The 13,582-nt window shown below is 33.1% G+C and overlaps 1 protein-coding gene across 1 annotated transcript in view; it reads left to right on the forward strand.

Moving 5' to 3' along the window:
* LOC106104061 overlaps window positions 1-13,582 on the forward strand; it is a 58,606-nt gene that overhangs the window by 433 nt on the left and 44,591 nt on the right. The window contains exon 2 of the mRNA XM_013283998.1: window positions 110-368. Within this exon, the coding sequence (XP_013139452.1) occupies window positions 332-368 (37 nt within the window). The 5' untranslated portion in view covers window positions 110-331. The remainder of the gene's footprint in view (window positions 1-109; window positions 369-13,582) is intronic.

Here is a 13,582-nt window from a genome sequence, read left to right on the forward strand (position 1 = left end):
ACCCCGATATTCGGATCGGGAATTCGGGATAGCGCGCTCGCAGCTGTCAAATCAAGCGATACGTAGCCCGACAAATTTAAATTTTAATCCCGTCCTTTTCTCATTGCAGTGTCTTTACTTGTGTTTGTCACGTGCAAAAACAATGTGAAAAGTGGTTGTTAAAAATTTCATAGTACCTTGTATCCTTTCTGACTATATTTATTTTTTCCCGATACAAAATGTGAGGTGTTTCCCTAAAGTGTTGAAGTGTAAAGTGATGAATATATCTGCTATGAACAGATAGTGTTTGTATTAAATCGAACGATCAAAAAGGATACATTGCGAAACGAAAATGCGGATCAAGACATTTACAGATTTTCGCCCAAATGGTAAATATGAATTCCTATAAGATTGTAGAAGACTAACATTATTGAAATTGACCATTATAATCGTATTATAACACATATACACATATTTATGGGCTGTGACGGTACTGCACAAAACCTATTGTCAATATAAATTGAACAAGGGTAGACTTGTACTTACTGCGATGACGGGCACTTGGATTCAGCCGGATGCATTTAAAATTGCATTGAATTAAGCCTTTTTTGTCTCAATTATATGTCTGATGAGTCTTAAACTGTTGTTTTATGTACGCAATGCAGCAAGTTATGAAACGTTAATATTATCAATGCCTTTAGTTGCAGTGGACACAATCTTGCCAAGCGAAAGAAACTACAATGCTTAATTACAACATTGTATTCTAAGAAACATATTATTCTGAACAATAATTAGTAATGCATGCATTATCGGAATACGTGCTTAATATTTTTTTTGTGACGTTACAATGCTCTGACATTTATTTCATTGAATCTATGACGTAAATTATTGGCCTACGGTTTTAACAAAGAATTATTTTTCAGAACTTGACGGTATTATCTAATCAGGTATTTGTTAGTGAATATAAAAGTGCTGTTTTTTTTGTACCGTTACTTTTTTTGAATATAACTGCGTTATGTAGTTACGTATAGTTTGAAATGTTTTAAATTGCGATGACGGGACAACCGTCGTTGTTCATTGGTGTAATTGAGGCGGCCGAGGCCGGGCGCTGTTTCATCACGATCATGAATGCAATAAAACTCAAATTATAGCCAACATATGGAGTCGTTATATCTAACGTTTTTTAATGTTTATGTTGATAGTATACAAAATACAAACTTTTTTGTCAACATTTTATCTATCCAATGAACATCTCGAAAGTTTTGAGGCTTGCAAATCTTTGAGCCATATGTAGTAATAATTTTTAACGTAATCACAGGAATGTGGGGCAGTGAGAGTTGGGTTGAACCATTTAGACGTTTTCTCTTAATTATTAACAATAATTTTCCTTTAATCCATAGTTGCTGAAGTTGTCATTTATTATTTCATTTCCTAACGATTCCTTAGTGTTAAGTTGAACTAAGTTTCAACGAAGTAAAAGTCAAGTTTACGTATTTCATGAGGTTAAAGCAAAAACGCTAACGGATGGTTAAAGATAGCTGGGAAACCGGCCAGAAATTATTTTGTAGGATTGTTAATTGAAAGCCTGAGAATAGAAATCATTATTTCGTCGCACGATCGTATTGATCAACAATAATTACTTAATGAACGGTTGTTTGAAGGGCGCTTGCTTAACTTATCCGATTGTAGCTGTCTATTGTACAGTTTACCTTCGAAGTTTTTCTTAAGATTTTTTAATCCCTTTCTTAAATATTAAATGTAATTTTCATATCTCTTATCGATAACACGAGCGGAACGTTCATCTGATACAAAATATTTTAGTACGAAAATATCAAAATCGAAATCCGGCACATCGACACTTTCATTCGGTGCCATGAGAAATAAAATTTTTATCAAAGGAAGATAACTCAATTTAGGTTTTTTAAAGAAGAGAAGCGAAAAAGGCGCTCACCACTTTACGTTTAAGGGTATTCATTTTATTTAATCTGGTTGATAATAAAATATTAATAATTAAGTTAGGAACTAGTTATCATATTATCATACTTCATACTACTCGTAATATTATAAATGCGAAAGTTTAAATGGATGGATGGATGTTTGTTAGAGTTTGTAGCCTAAACGGCTGAACGATTTTCTATGAAATTTGGTACAGATGTAGACGATAGTCTGGAAGAACACATAGGCCATTGACTTTTGTTTTTTTTTTAATTCCACGGGGACGGAGTCGCGGGAAAAAGCTAGTTATTGATAATAATTAGCAATTATCTGTATATTTCCTTTTTCATTTTATGTTATATTAATGTCGAAATGTGTATTCAATCATACACAAAAGTCACGGCGGTTAAATTTCTTTTGAATGCAAATTTTTTAATCATTTATATGCTAATGTAATACTTTTGTAATTCTAATATAGATTGTTAAGAAAGTCTTTGAATTATTCAAATCTCAGCTATTGATTGAAAAGATTTTATTAATAAAATTGTAGTTTAAAGCGATCGTATTGAATCGACGTGCGATTCCACTTTAACACAAACAATTACACGGTCAAATTAGACAAGTGAAATTACCAGTTAATAATATGTGAAGCTTATTTTTTTAATTTAGTGCATCTACACATCTTGGCCTTATCGTTGTGATTTTATATCAATTTTACGAGGACGTAAACGGGTTGACGACAGTGACTCACGTTGACTCAGATAAATCGAGTTGCTGTACATATGTATGAAAACACACGAAGTAAATAAGAAAATAATGCTCTTAAAGATTTGTGGTAACTAGAATTTATCTAGTTAATGTATTGAGTATATAATGACTATAGTATTAACAATGTAAACAGTAAACTTTGTAAATGTTTCTACAAAATCGCTTTAGTAAAGTTTGTTATTCACCCAAGGGACGCGATTACCCTTTTACTGTACATAATATATTTTGACTAGTTGCCAGTAACTTCAACAGCATGCACGTAAGGTTCTAGTAATGTTCTTTTATTATATTGCACGTATTTATTTCGCTATCCAGAGTTATTTTTCAGCGTTATTCGCACTTTTTATTTTTAGTTATCTGTGTCGACGTCAATTTGTTTTAATAATTGTGTACCTGTATGTGTTCGTATTAATCTATACTTCTATACTAATATATAAGAGGAAAGATTTGTATTTTTGTATGTGTTAAAATAATGCAAAAACTAATGGGTCGATCTCAAAAATTATATTATATTAAACATAGGTTATATTTCTTATTTTTTAATTTTACGCGGGCGTAGTCGCGAGCAACAGCCAGTATTAAAATGTTTTAAATGTACAGTGAGAGGATGATGGTGCATGTATTTAAAATATGGCCGTTGATACGTTAAACAAGGTATTGTAACAGTGGAAGGAAGTGTATGTTAAAATCCTAGAAGCATTGATATCGCAGACGGTTTATGATTTACTTAACGGCCGTATCCATTGTTCGTACTTAACGAACGTAGTTTGTTGAAAACTTATTGCAGTCTATTGTTATTCTTACACAATAGCTGTGCAAGGTGGCTCGGGTATCGCCTCATTTGTAACAGATTATTTCTTATTCCACACTAATCTCTTTAGTCGTTTTGTAAGTGGTTTTAAATGTTGCTTTCAAGTGCATGGTTATACTATGTGTGCTATTTGTACTGCATCAGAACAATTAGAATCATTTACACGACCTTATTACATTTTTACACTATCTGTTTTTATATTGTAAGTTCAGATAAACTCAATGAAGTGCTTATTGCATATCTATATATTTATATCCATACTAAAAAAAGAGGAAAGATTTGTATTTTTGTATTTTTATATATTTGTATGTATTGAAATAACTCGACTACTGGGCCGATTTTAAAAATTCTTTCACCGTTAGAAAGGTAATTTATCTGTGAGCAATTTTACGGGGGCGAAGTCGCGAGCAACGGCTAGTCATAAAATATAATAAATGATGTATTCAATATATTTCTCAAAACTAACCTAAATAACCATTAAAATCTTAAATTAAGTCCATTCATGAGATTCTCTTTTAATCTTGTTAGCAAAGTGAAGAATTTAGTCTTGAATTTATATGTATAGTACGTACTACGTAAGTACGGTCTTCGTGCAAAGCTACCCTTGACAGTTCCCCTTGTCGCAGTGGCAGGGGAGCGCTCGACCAATCGATTTTACCCTCGCCTTCCGTACCGTGCTTGCATTTGCAGACATAAATATCGACTCAGACACTAACGTGAAAAGAAGCAAAATTTTGGCAAATACCTTAAGACGTGAAGGCTGCCAAATCGATATCGATTAGTAAAAAAATTATGCCAAAACTAGTTTTTGTCGCGATTTCGCCCGCGTGAAATTAAAATAAAAGCCTTAAATGAAAATTGTTTATTTTACTCACTGATAACGTAGCTTTTTAATGGTGAAAATTTTGCCCAGTAGTTTCTGATTTATCTGAATATCGACATACAAAAATACAAATCTTTTCTCTTTATAATATTAGCATAGAAAAGAAAGCGTATTGGATAGATTTTTTATAATAACCGAAATGTATGTCTAGACTTTAGGATGTTTGTTCATTGTTATTACACATTGTTTCATAGAAATTATATTTCTTGCAATTAATCCAAAATTTAATGTTTAGCGTAGAGAAAATAGTCATTATCTTCCGTGTTGATTAAGTTAGAGGCTTCATTAATGCAGTTCGCACAGCTTGAAGTGCTAATTGTGCTTTGTGAAGTTAGTTGATATCTTCCGCTTAGTTTTGACTGCGTATTGTTTGTAGTTTTATTACAATCTTCTAATCTACTGTGTATTCATAATATTTGCTGTTGTCTTTTATAAATTTAACTGTTTTTTCTTTAAACTAAAAATGAAAATGTCCAACGTAATCATATAAGAATCTTATATCTATAGATTTTATGTTAACTTGAATATTCAGTTTTTTGAAACATCATTTCCTGTTTAGTTAAGAAATTTTAGTACTGTTTTATTTCCAATGTAAATGTGTTTATGTAGTTTATGTAGTGTTATTCGAGAAGCAAGTAAGCATACTATTGTCGGTACAGTAAAGGCTGACTAATGTTTGCTGAATTTAGTAGTAGGGAAAGTGGTTCCTTATATCCGCGTTCGACTGAGGTACACTTTTGTATTGTGTAATGTTTTATTTGCAATGAGCTCCGGACCATCATTCATACGATTTAATATTACATAACTTCCTGGACACCTTTAACGAAATGTTTTATCTTTTATCGGTCACCATATACAGAAAGAGAGAAATCGTAATAAATAATTGTATATGCTGTCATTCTAATCTTGGACTTAAATGGTCAACTGAACTTGTTTTATTTGTGTAGTTTATTTTGAAAATCAATTTTAATATAGCTTTGTTAGTAAAACTTTTTTCAAAATAATAATAATAGTAAACATTTATATTGATTACGTAGGTGATCTAAAGAAAATAACATAACTTGTATAAACCAAAAGTTTGTTGATCCAACCCGCTTTATTTTCGACTAATCTAATTAGAAAAACATGTGATGTTACCTTTTTTGATCTATATTGGGATCATAAAACTATCGCACGACGTAATTCCGAGAACAGACTTCGCAAATGGCGCTTCGTTTGAGGTTTACAACGCAATCTGCTTGTGTCTCCGAATAATAAATTTGTACGGAAATAGTGTGGCCGTTTTTAGTTGTGCCGACTGATCATCAGTTAGCTGGACTAGACATCTCGGTGATGCGTTAACTAAAATTACGTCTGAAGAACGACAGTGACGTGTGTATTTAAACTTACCTCAATACGTTTGAGATGTCTGAAGTCGTAGTTTTAACTGCAATTTCCAATTTAATTATTGTTAATCAATTTTAAAGGCGACTAAAGAGACTCCATGGAAGATTACCGGCGGTCCGTATCGGCCTTCATCACATTCCGTTATCGACAAAGCTTGCATAAAGATAAAGATTTTTAAGATATGCGAGTTCTTTTTATACGTAATTAATAAACGTTTCTTAACTTATTTATTGTTATTCGCAGAACCCGTTTTACGGTTCTGACTCGATGACTCGAGTGCGCTCAGAATTTTTAGGTTAGGAGCAAAGAACTCAATTTATCGTCGGATACTGTTGTAATGGTCAAACAGTACGTGAAAATATTCACTGGAATTTGTAGCTTTGCTTACAATGTTTACATAAGTAAGACATTTAATCCTGTTACCGACAACGCTGCATAACTGTTATTTTTAAAAGTAGAATCATCGTTTCTTAACTTACGCTCCGACCGGAATTAATAAAAACCTTGAAAAAGTCGGGCGGCATTTGTGTTCTACCAGATTTTGTTCTTCATCTGTGCTAAATATCATCGAGGTCCGTTAAACCATTTTAGAAATATAAAGTGACAAACATCAATCGTAACATTCACAATTGTTATATTAAGTATTATTCTTAGTATGACAATAACACGTTTATTAGATTAATAGTCGGAAGAGTATTGAAGACTATTAGTTAACGATCAAACTAAGGTAAACAACATTTGTATGCATTACCTAAAAAGGTATAACACGAGTGATGTTCGCCTTCGCAAGGTGTGCTGGGCGCCAGGTGAAGTATAAAGTAACGCATCTGCCTCGATCGTGTCTCGTGACCCAAGATAGGCAGCTAGGGTACCCAAATTTTTAAAGGGACAATCTGTAATAAACAATAACAACAACTTACTGTAGCCAATATTTGATTCTGTAACTTAAATGGAAATGTGGAGGTGAAGGGCTTCTTCGTATTAGTGCGTTCCGGGGTTATTTTTTTTTAAATTACAATTTATTGATATGTTTCTAAATCTGCCGAATTGTGGATTAGATTTATAATATTCTACGTTTGCCTAATTAGCTCCCAGCAAGACCGTTAATGATTTATTAGAGTCAGTAAACTGTCTCAATAAATAAAGTATTGATGGTTACCAAGCCAGCCATTATTTTTTAAATATTGAAAAACTTACCGGAAATTATGTTCATCTTTTAAAGTAGCAAAACACTACGGAAAGAATGTTGACCTTATTGCTTGCAAATACTAAAGTTTCATATTAAAATGTATTTTTCTGTTCAAATTCAAGGTTATTTAAGCTACATACGGTCGCTTTCAAACAGTTCATTAATGCATCGCTCACGACTTCAACTGCGTCGGAATACTTGTCTACTCTAGAAAAGTCAAAAGACGTAAGAGTTAACACTCGACATGCACGCCAGCACAGAAATGTTCAGATTTTTATTCAACGATTTGTATTTTACGACATTTTAAACAGGAAAATAAAGTAGTTGTAGATAGGTGGTGTTTTATCTTGATGTTGGAACAAGTTTTAGTAACAAAGTCATTTATGCACTGGCTCGACTTGCTTCGCCGTTTACTGTACGCGGAAAATCCTCGGGCACTTCCTAAGTGCGAGGCGACTGACTCTTTCTATCAGATAATTGAAATATTTGCGGGACTTTAACAAGTTTATATTTGCATACGTGTTTAATACAAGTATATACCTTTCGCATTAAAGAATAAATATACAAGAGAATTAATTTTTTTCTTTATCCATGTCAGTGCTACAAATTTGCAAAAACCGCAATATATCGCATGTGAAGTTAACCAAATGGAAAAATCATTCCGCTAGTTTTATTATTCAAGAGGACTCACTCGAAGTGTGCGTGAGAAAAATATATTGGGGGATTCCGGACCCCTAGCGGTGTTGGCATATAACTACTCAGATCTTATCGCCTTATTAGATTGCTTGAAAATTCATTACACTGAGTCATACTGCTTACACGCTAATAATTGTTTGGTTCTATTATTTATGAGGTTGGTAGGAATTATGACTTGATTTATTAATTTTGTTAACTTTACTTACGCTGCCGTCTTTATAATCTCGCGACATGGTGATCTCTAATTAAAAAAAGTGATTTAACTATTCCATAAGTTTTCAGTGTTTTTATCTGTATTTTCGTAATGTAAAATACTAGTTGCTTGTAGAGGTAACATAAAGCTCAGAAGCTTTTGTTTTAAGACCAATTTTCCAGGAATCCGACAAGGTTGGGGTTGAAATAGTAGTGGTCGCGGACCCTCGCTTACAAATCACAATGTCTGCGCAGTTTATTACACAAATACATTTTAAATTCAACCTTATGGTTACAGAATAAAGGTTATTTTTATATCTAACATGCTATAAAATGTTACGAGTATCGCCCTGAGGTCTTGTTTTTACTCGCGGTTTCTTTCGCTTCAATATTTTTTGCTACGTTATCTGAGGTTTCTATTTTATGCATAACATTATTATATTTTATCTTTTGTATAACGAGTTTGTTATACGAACTAGAAATTTCTTGTAAAATTATTTACGCTGTATAATTTTTGTACTGACGGTACCATTTATTAAAATGCTAATTGTATTTCATGCATTTTATATGAAAATTAAGCAATCGATTCGTAATCCCTAAAAAACAAAGGATGAAGATATAAATAATCCGAGAAAATCTTCGATTAAATAATGTTCATATTTGCATATTATTAACGTGATCAAACTTTAATCGATTGACCTTTGATTTCAAGTGTTTTCTTGTAGTTAAATTTTAATCAATTTTTTTTTTCATTAAAACAAACTTCATCTATATCTACTTTTGCTATAGACATGATTATGTGGCACTTATGCCGTAAAGAGCGTTCTGAAATGAAAAAGCAAGACATTATCCAGTCACGATACGCGACGGGGGCTTGTAATACCGGAGCGAATTTAATTCGCTTACCCTCTCGGCGTGTCGTTTAAATTCTTTGCCCGTGACGTCACCTGGTTAATTCTGAAATTAGATTTTTACGACGCAAAATAATTACATTAATATGTGTCATACGAAAGGGTCGGTTACGGTTTTGCATGTTTACTTTATAAAATTGATGATGGTATAATACATATTGATAATGCAACATTAACCACAAGACAAACAATGATAAGGGTCTATCAATGCTTAATGCGGTATAATTAAACTATTTTTGAACACTGCTTTTCATTAGTGCGAACAAATGAAACATCGTTGTCAATTTTGAGACACAGCGGTGGTTTTCGAAGAGACCCCATCTCATCTCCTTATATATAGGCCATAACATTGCTCTATATTTTAATGTCCTCTTTTACGTCAGTGTTTTAATAAAGACTACAATTTAAAAGAAAACTTAACAGTCGCAAAAGCAAAATGCTTATTACGTAAGTATGTGTTAAGTTGCAACGTCTGCAGTGTAAGCTATATTTCATACTGTAACTTCTACAAAGTTAATATTTAAAAGTGCAATCGACATTGGACAGCATCCGTTGAATGTGTGCATAGTTTCCTCAAACGGCATTAGATCCATTTTCCACTGCGGCTGTTGCAGCACGCGTTGTTGGTTTAAGATAAGTTGTCGTTGTATTGAAATTGGTACTTCGCTCATAGAAATAACAATTGCTCACGACTCTAGTCAGCGTTTCGTCAGTGCAGCTAATCGTTTAGTGGAAAAGGGGTCTTAGACCCGATGGCAAAGCGCATTGGCGTCGCTCCAACTTTTCCCTGCAGTTTTACTGGCATCGTCGATTCGAACCGCGGACATTTCGCACTTCCCCCGCCCCACTTCGCCCCGCGATCTCCCATCCCCCCGCCAAGCCAATAACCTATCGAGCGTATTGCTCACTCGCTTTCCAACCGGCCTTTAACTTGTTTGACTGTTTATTGTCATTGATATATTGATGCCGTCAATTTGATACATTATTGTTTAGATGTTTACAAAAACGAAATGTGTATATTTTCACCCCATTGCTTACTGCAAAACGCTATAACATGTTTTGACGTCTTAATTATTACGTGTTAGAGATATGGGTTTAAAATTTTGTAACTTTGAGTCTTTTAGCTTTTGTATTATTATTTTGAAACTTTAGTTCTATTTTACATTTAGCGTATTCTGTATTGATAATTTGATGTAATTAATTCTACATATTCTGAATATGTTAACTGTAAGCTGGTATGAGTAAGGCACATGTTTTAATTTGCATTGGTACTTATCATCCGTTTGGCACTGAGATGAGAATTACTGAACAATGGCCTTATTCATTGATTACGTCTGTTGGATGTTACAGTCCAGATAGTTCATTGTCATTGAATATGCCTCTGTTACGCAACACACGAGCAATTTATGTTCAACCAAGAGTTTAAACTATCAAATAGTAATTTTAATACCTTATTTATCAGGCATAGGAGATTAGTAATACCAACATAACATACTTCTTAAATCACAAATAAAAACTTCGAGGTTATATGTGAATTTTTAGAAAATCGGTCTCTTCAAATCGTTTATTCTCCTGTATATATCATTGTTTTTTTTCCATATCATAAGGTAAACGAGCAAGAGGGCACCTGAATCCGCCGAAATGGCGAAGCGACCGCTGCCCATAGACATTCAGAATAGCAGATGCATTGCCTACCCTTAATCGAAGAAGGAGGAGACGCAAATAAACCTGATATTTCCCCTACCTATGCGTCTCCTCCATCGTCAAATTCACGAAAAGAGACTAAAGTTGGACCTCTGGTACCACACTCAAATTCGTTCGTAATCTAAAAGTAAGTTTGTTTGTTCTATGTTTGTGCTTCCGAAAATTAGTCATAATAATCCTAACAGACAGTGAACTTTAACAATTATTCTTGAATGTGAAGAATCGATTATAAAAAATAGCACTGCAGTATTTTTACCCTGGATAAATGAGGTTAATGTACGAACGACCCTCGTTCCCTTTTAACAAGAGACGAACGCAAAAGCGACTTTTCGGATGATGAATCGAGTTAGTATCTAAGGTCTGATGTTTCAATGACTTTTACGTTATAAAAATAAAATATATTTCCATTGCCACATTGATGATAAAATATTCCTTTTTCTTGTACGATAATAACATTTGGGACATAAGCGGCAAATACTCTTGCTATCCACTCTGATGGATTTAAAGTCAAGTATGACTTACAATTGACAGAGTACTGTTACGTCTCACTTCCGTTTCTTTTAATAACAATGAGGCAGCAGAATTCTTTGACATATAACACTTATATCACATATTTCTTTGACTTACATAACATTTATATCATCATTACCAGCTCACTATACGTCCCCACCGAGAGGTTCAATTCTATCCTAAGTTAAGATGACTAGGCCATAGTCAATCCCGCTGGCCCACTGCGGGTTGGTTGAATTCACATACATATATATTTGATTTTTTTTATGTGCAGGTTACATCACTATGTTTTCCTTCACTGTTAGTACGTCGGATTATTTACGTATGAAAATTTTAAAAATCGAAAATCACATTGGCACATGGCGGGCTTCGAACCCAAGACCAGTAGATTAAAAGTCAAGTGCTTAAACCTCTGAGCCACCGACGCACAATATTTATATGTAAGGTGGTAATTAGTATTACTTATTACGTAGGCACAGTGTAAATTGTACCGTAGAACAATACTTGATACAGTCGGCTATATTTACATTACAATGTATGGATTGCTGTGGTCATATTTGTAATACGTGAATCATACAATGAATGTTCAATGATCTCGTTCTATGATTTTCGTTAGCGTCTACTTTACACTTAAGTCGACTTCATTTCTTTGTTTTAAATTAAGTTTACAGGTTAACTAAAGCTTAAATTTAGATTAAATACCCTTATATCTATTACCGGTATATAAAGATTTCACTCCAAGTAAGCCAATTGATGTTTTCATATCAATCACCTATGTTTACGGCAGTTGTTAAATTGTTTAGAGAGGCCTCGTATACTTTTGACACCATTACCTACTTGCGAGGTTCAATGGCGAAGAAATCAGCTGTAATGTGAAGAAATTATTACCGTCAACTTTCATTGTTGGGCGCGCCCGCAGTGGCGGAACCGTTTGAACTATTATTGAATGGATTGAGCCACTCCCTTAACGTCTTGCTACAAGTTTAAATAGTTAGAATTGATGCCTATTTTACTTACAAATAGAAATTCTTGTCTATAGTACTTTTCTAGTGAGATTTCCAACCGGTTGAAAAATGACATTGTGGACTACTTTCCCTATTACAGATAATAAACAATCAGTTATTAAATTACATTCAATTATATTAAAATAATTGCCATCATATCTCTGTTTACTCTGCCTTTGTTAAAAAGACCCCCGTCTTTATAAGAAAACCCTTATAATTTAAGTGCTTTCTCACTTAGTATTTAAATAATTTCAGAAACAGTTTTGTTCAGTTGAAAGTAACAGACGTAACAAGCAATGTTTGTCTGCGAGCTTTGGGCTGTTTGCCAACGCAAAAGAGTAAATTCACTGCATTTGAATATGGAGAAACATTTTAGCGAAAATAAAACTAGTTCTCGATTTTATATTATCAATTTTGATATTCGTAGGTTTTAACACTAATAAATCATGACTTTTAAATAAATATTTTAAATTAAGCTTTTGACCTAGGTAAAGTATTCCATAGGAGAAAGAAAGTAAATAAAAAAATATATATGTACTTTGATGTATTTGTAAGCGATAGTGTTTTGTCGTTCATTCTGAACCTATCTATTGGCTGCGAATCCATCTTGATAAATGTTAATTAGTAACAAATGCACTCATTCAATTCACGTCCTTGTCTTTGATTATCGTTCATTAAGATTGATCTTTTAATGCAAATTATTCTCTTCGAGAAGTAGATCTTCATATTAAAGCAGATTTTATTCATATTAATCATATTAGAAACTTTTTATACTTATATAGGTAAGAATTAAAAATCGGTAAATATCATACTTCATAGTAATAGTAGTATAAATACGAAAGTTTACCATAGATAGATGTATAGATGGATGGATGTTTGTTAGAGTTTGTAGCTTAAATGGTTGAACAGATTTCGATGAAACTTGGTATAGATGTAGGGGATAGTCTGGAAGAACACATAGGCTACTTACTTTTTTTTAATCCAAACGGATGGAGTCGCGGGCAAAAGCTATGTTTCTATAACACAATGTGACTATAAAAGCTAATTTCATTAGTAGATTGTTTTTTTTTTTATATAAAGTAAAGACAATGTCATAGTCTCATAGTTGCGTTGGGTTTTAACATCACGAGGAAACCACGACCCAGTTTAGTACGTTAAGCAAACTATTTGATGTAAACTGGATCAAGGTTTGGATAATAAACTATGCATCATTAAACCTGTATAGGAAAAAATATTTTGTTTTAATCTTTATTACGTATTAAATGTTAGATATTATTAGAATACTTATGACTCTTATTCTAAAGTTATGCAAACATGGTATATTGCGCATTGACTCTGATATAAGTAAAAGATTCAAATATACTTATGAAGATTTTTTTTTACTGCGGAATTTTTGTTGTACATAAAAATATGACTATTAGCCTCTTTGTCGTTACTGTAAGGTTATAAAATAACTGTTATAAATAAATTCTATCTCCACTTGCAATCACCGGATTAACTAATGGCAACATTAGCGAACATAATGGTGTAAGATCGAGTCATTGAAACTGATCTATTGAATTGTGAAGTAAAGGCGATATCACGAAGCGTCTGCGTCTAGACTTATTAACTTCG

Source organism: Papilio polytes, unplaced genomic scaffold (assembly GCF_000836215.1).
Source record: "Papilio polytes unplaced genomic scaffold, Ppol_1.0 DF823691.1, whole genome shotgun sequence".
Lineage (NCBI taxonomy): Eukaryota > Metazoa > Arthropoda > Insecta > Lepidoptera > Papilionidae > Papilio > Papilio polytes.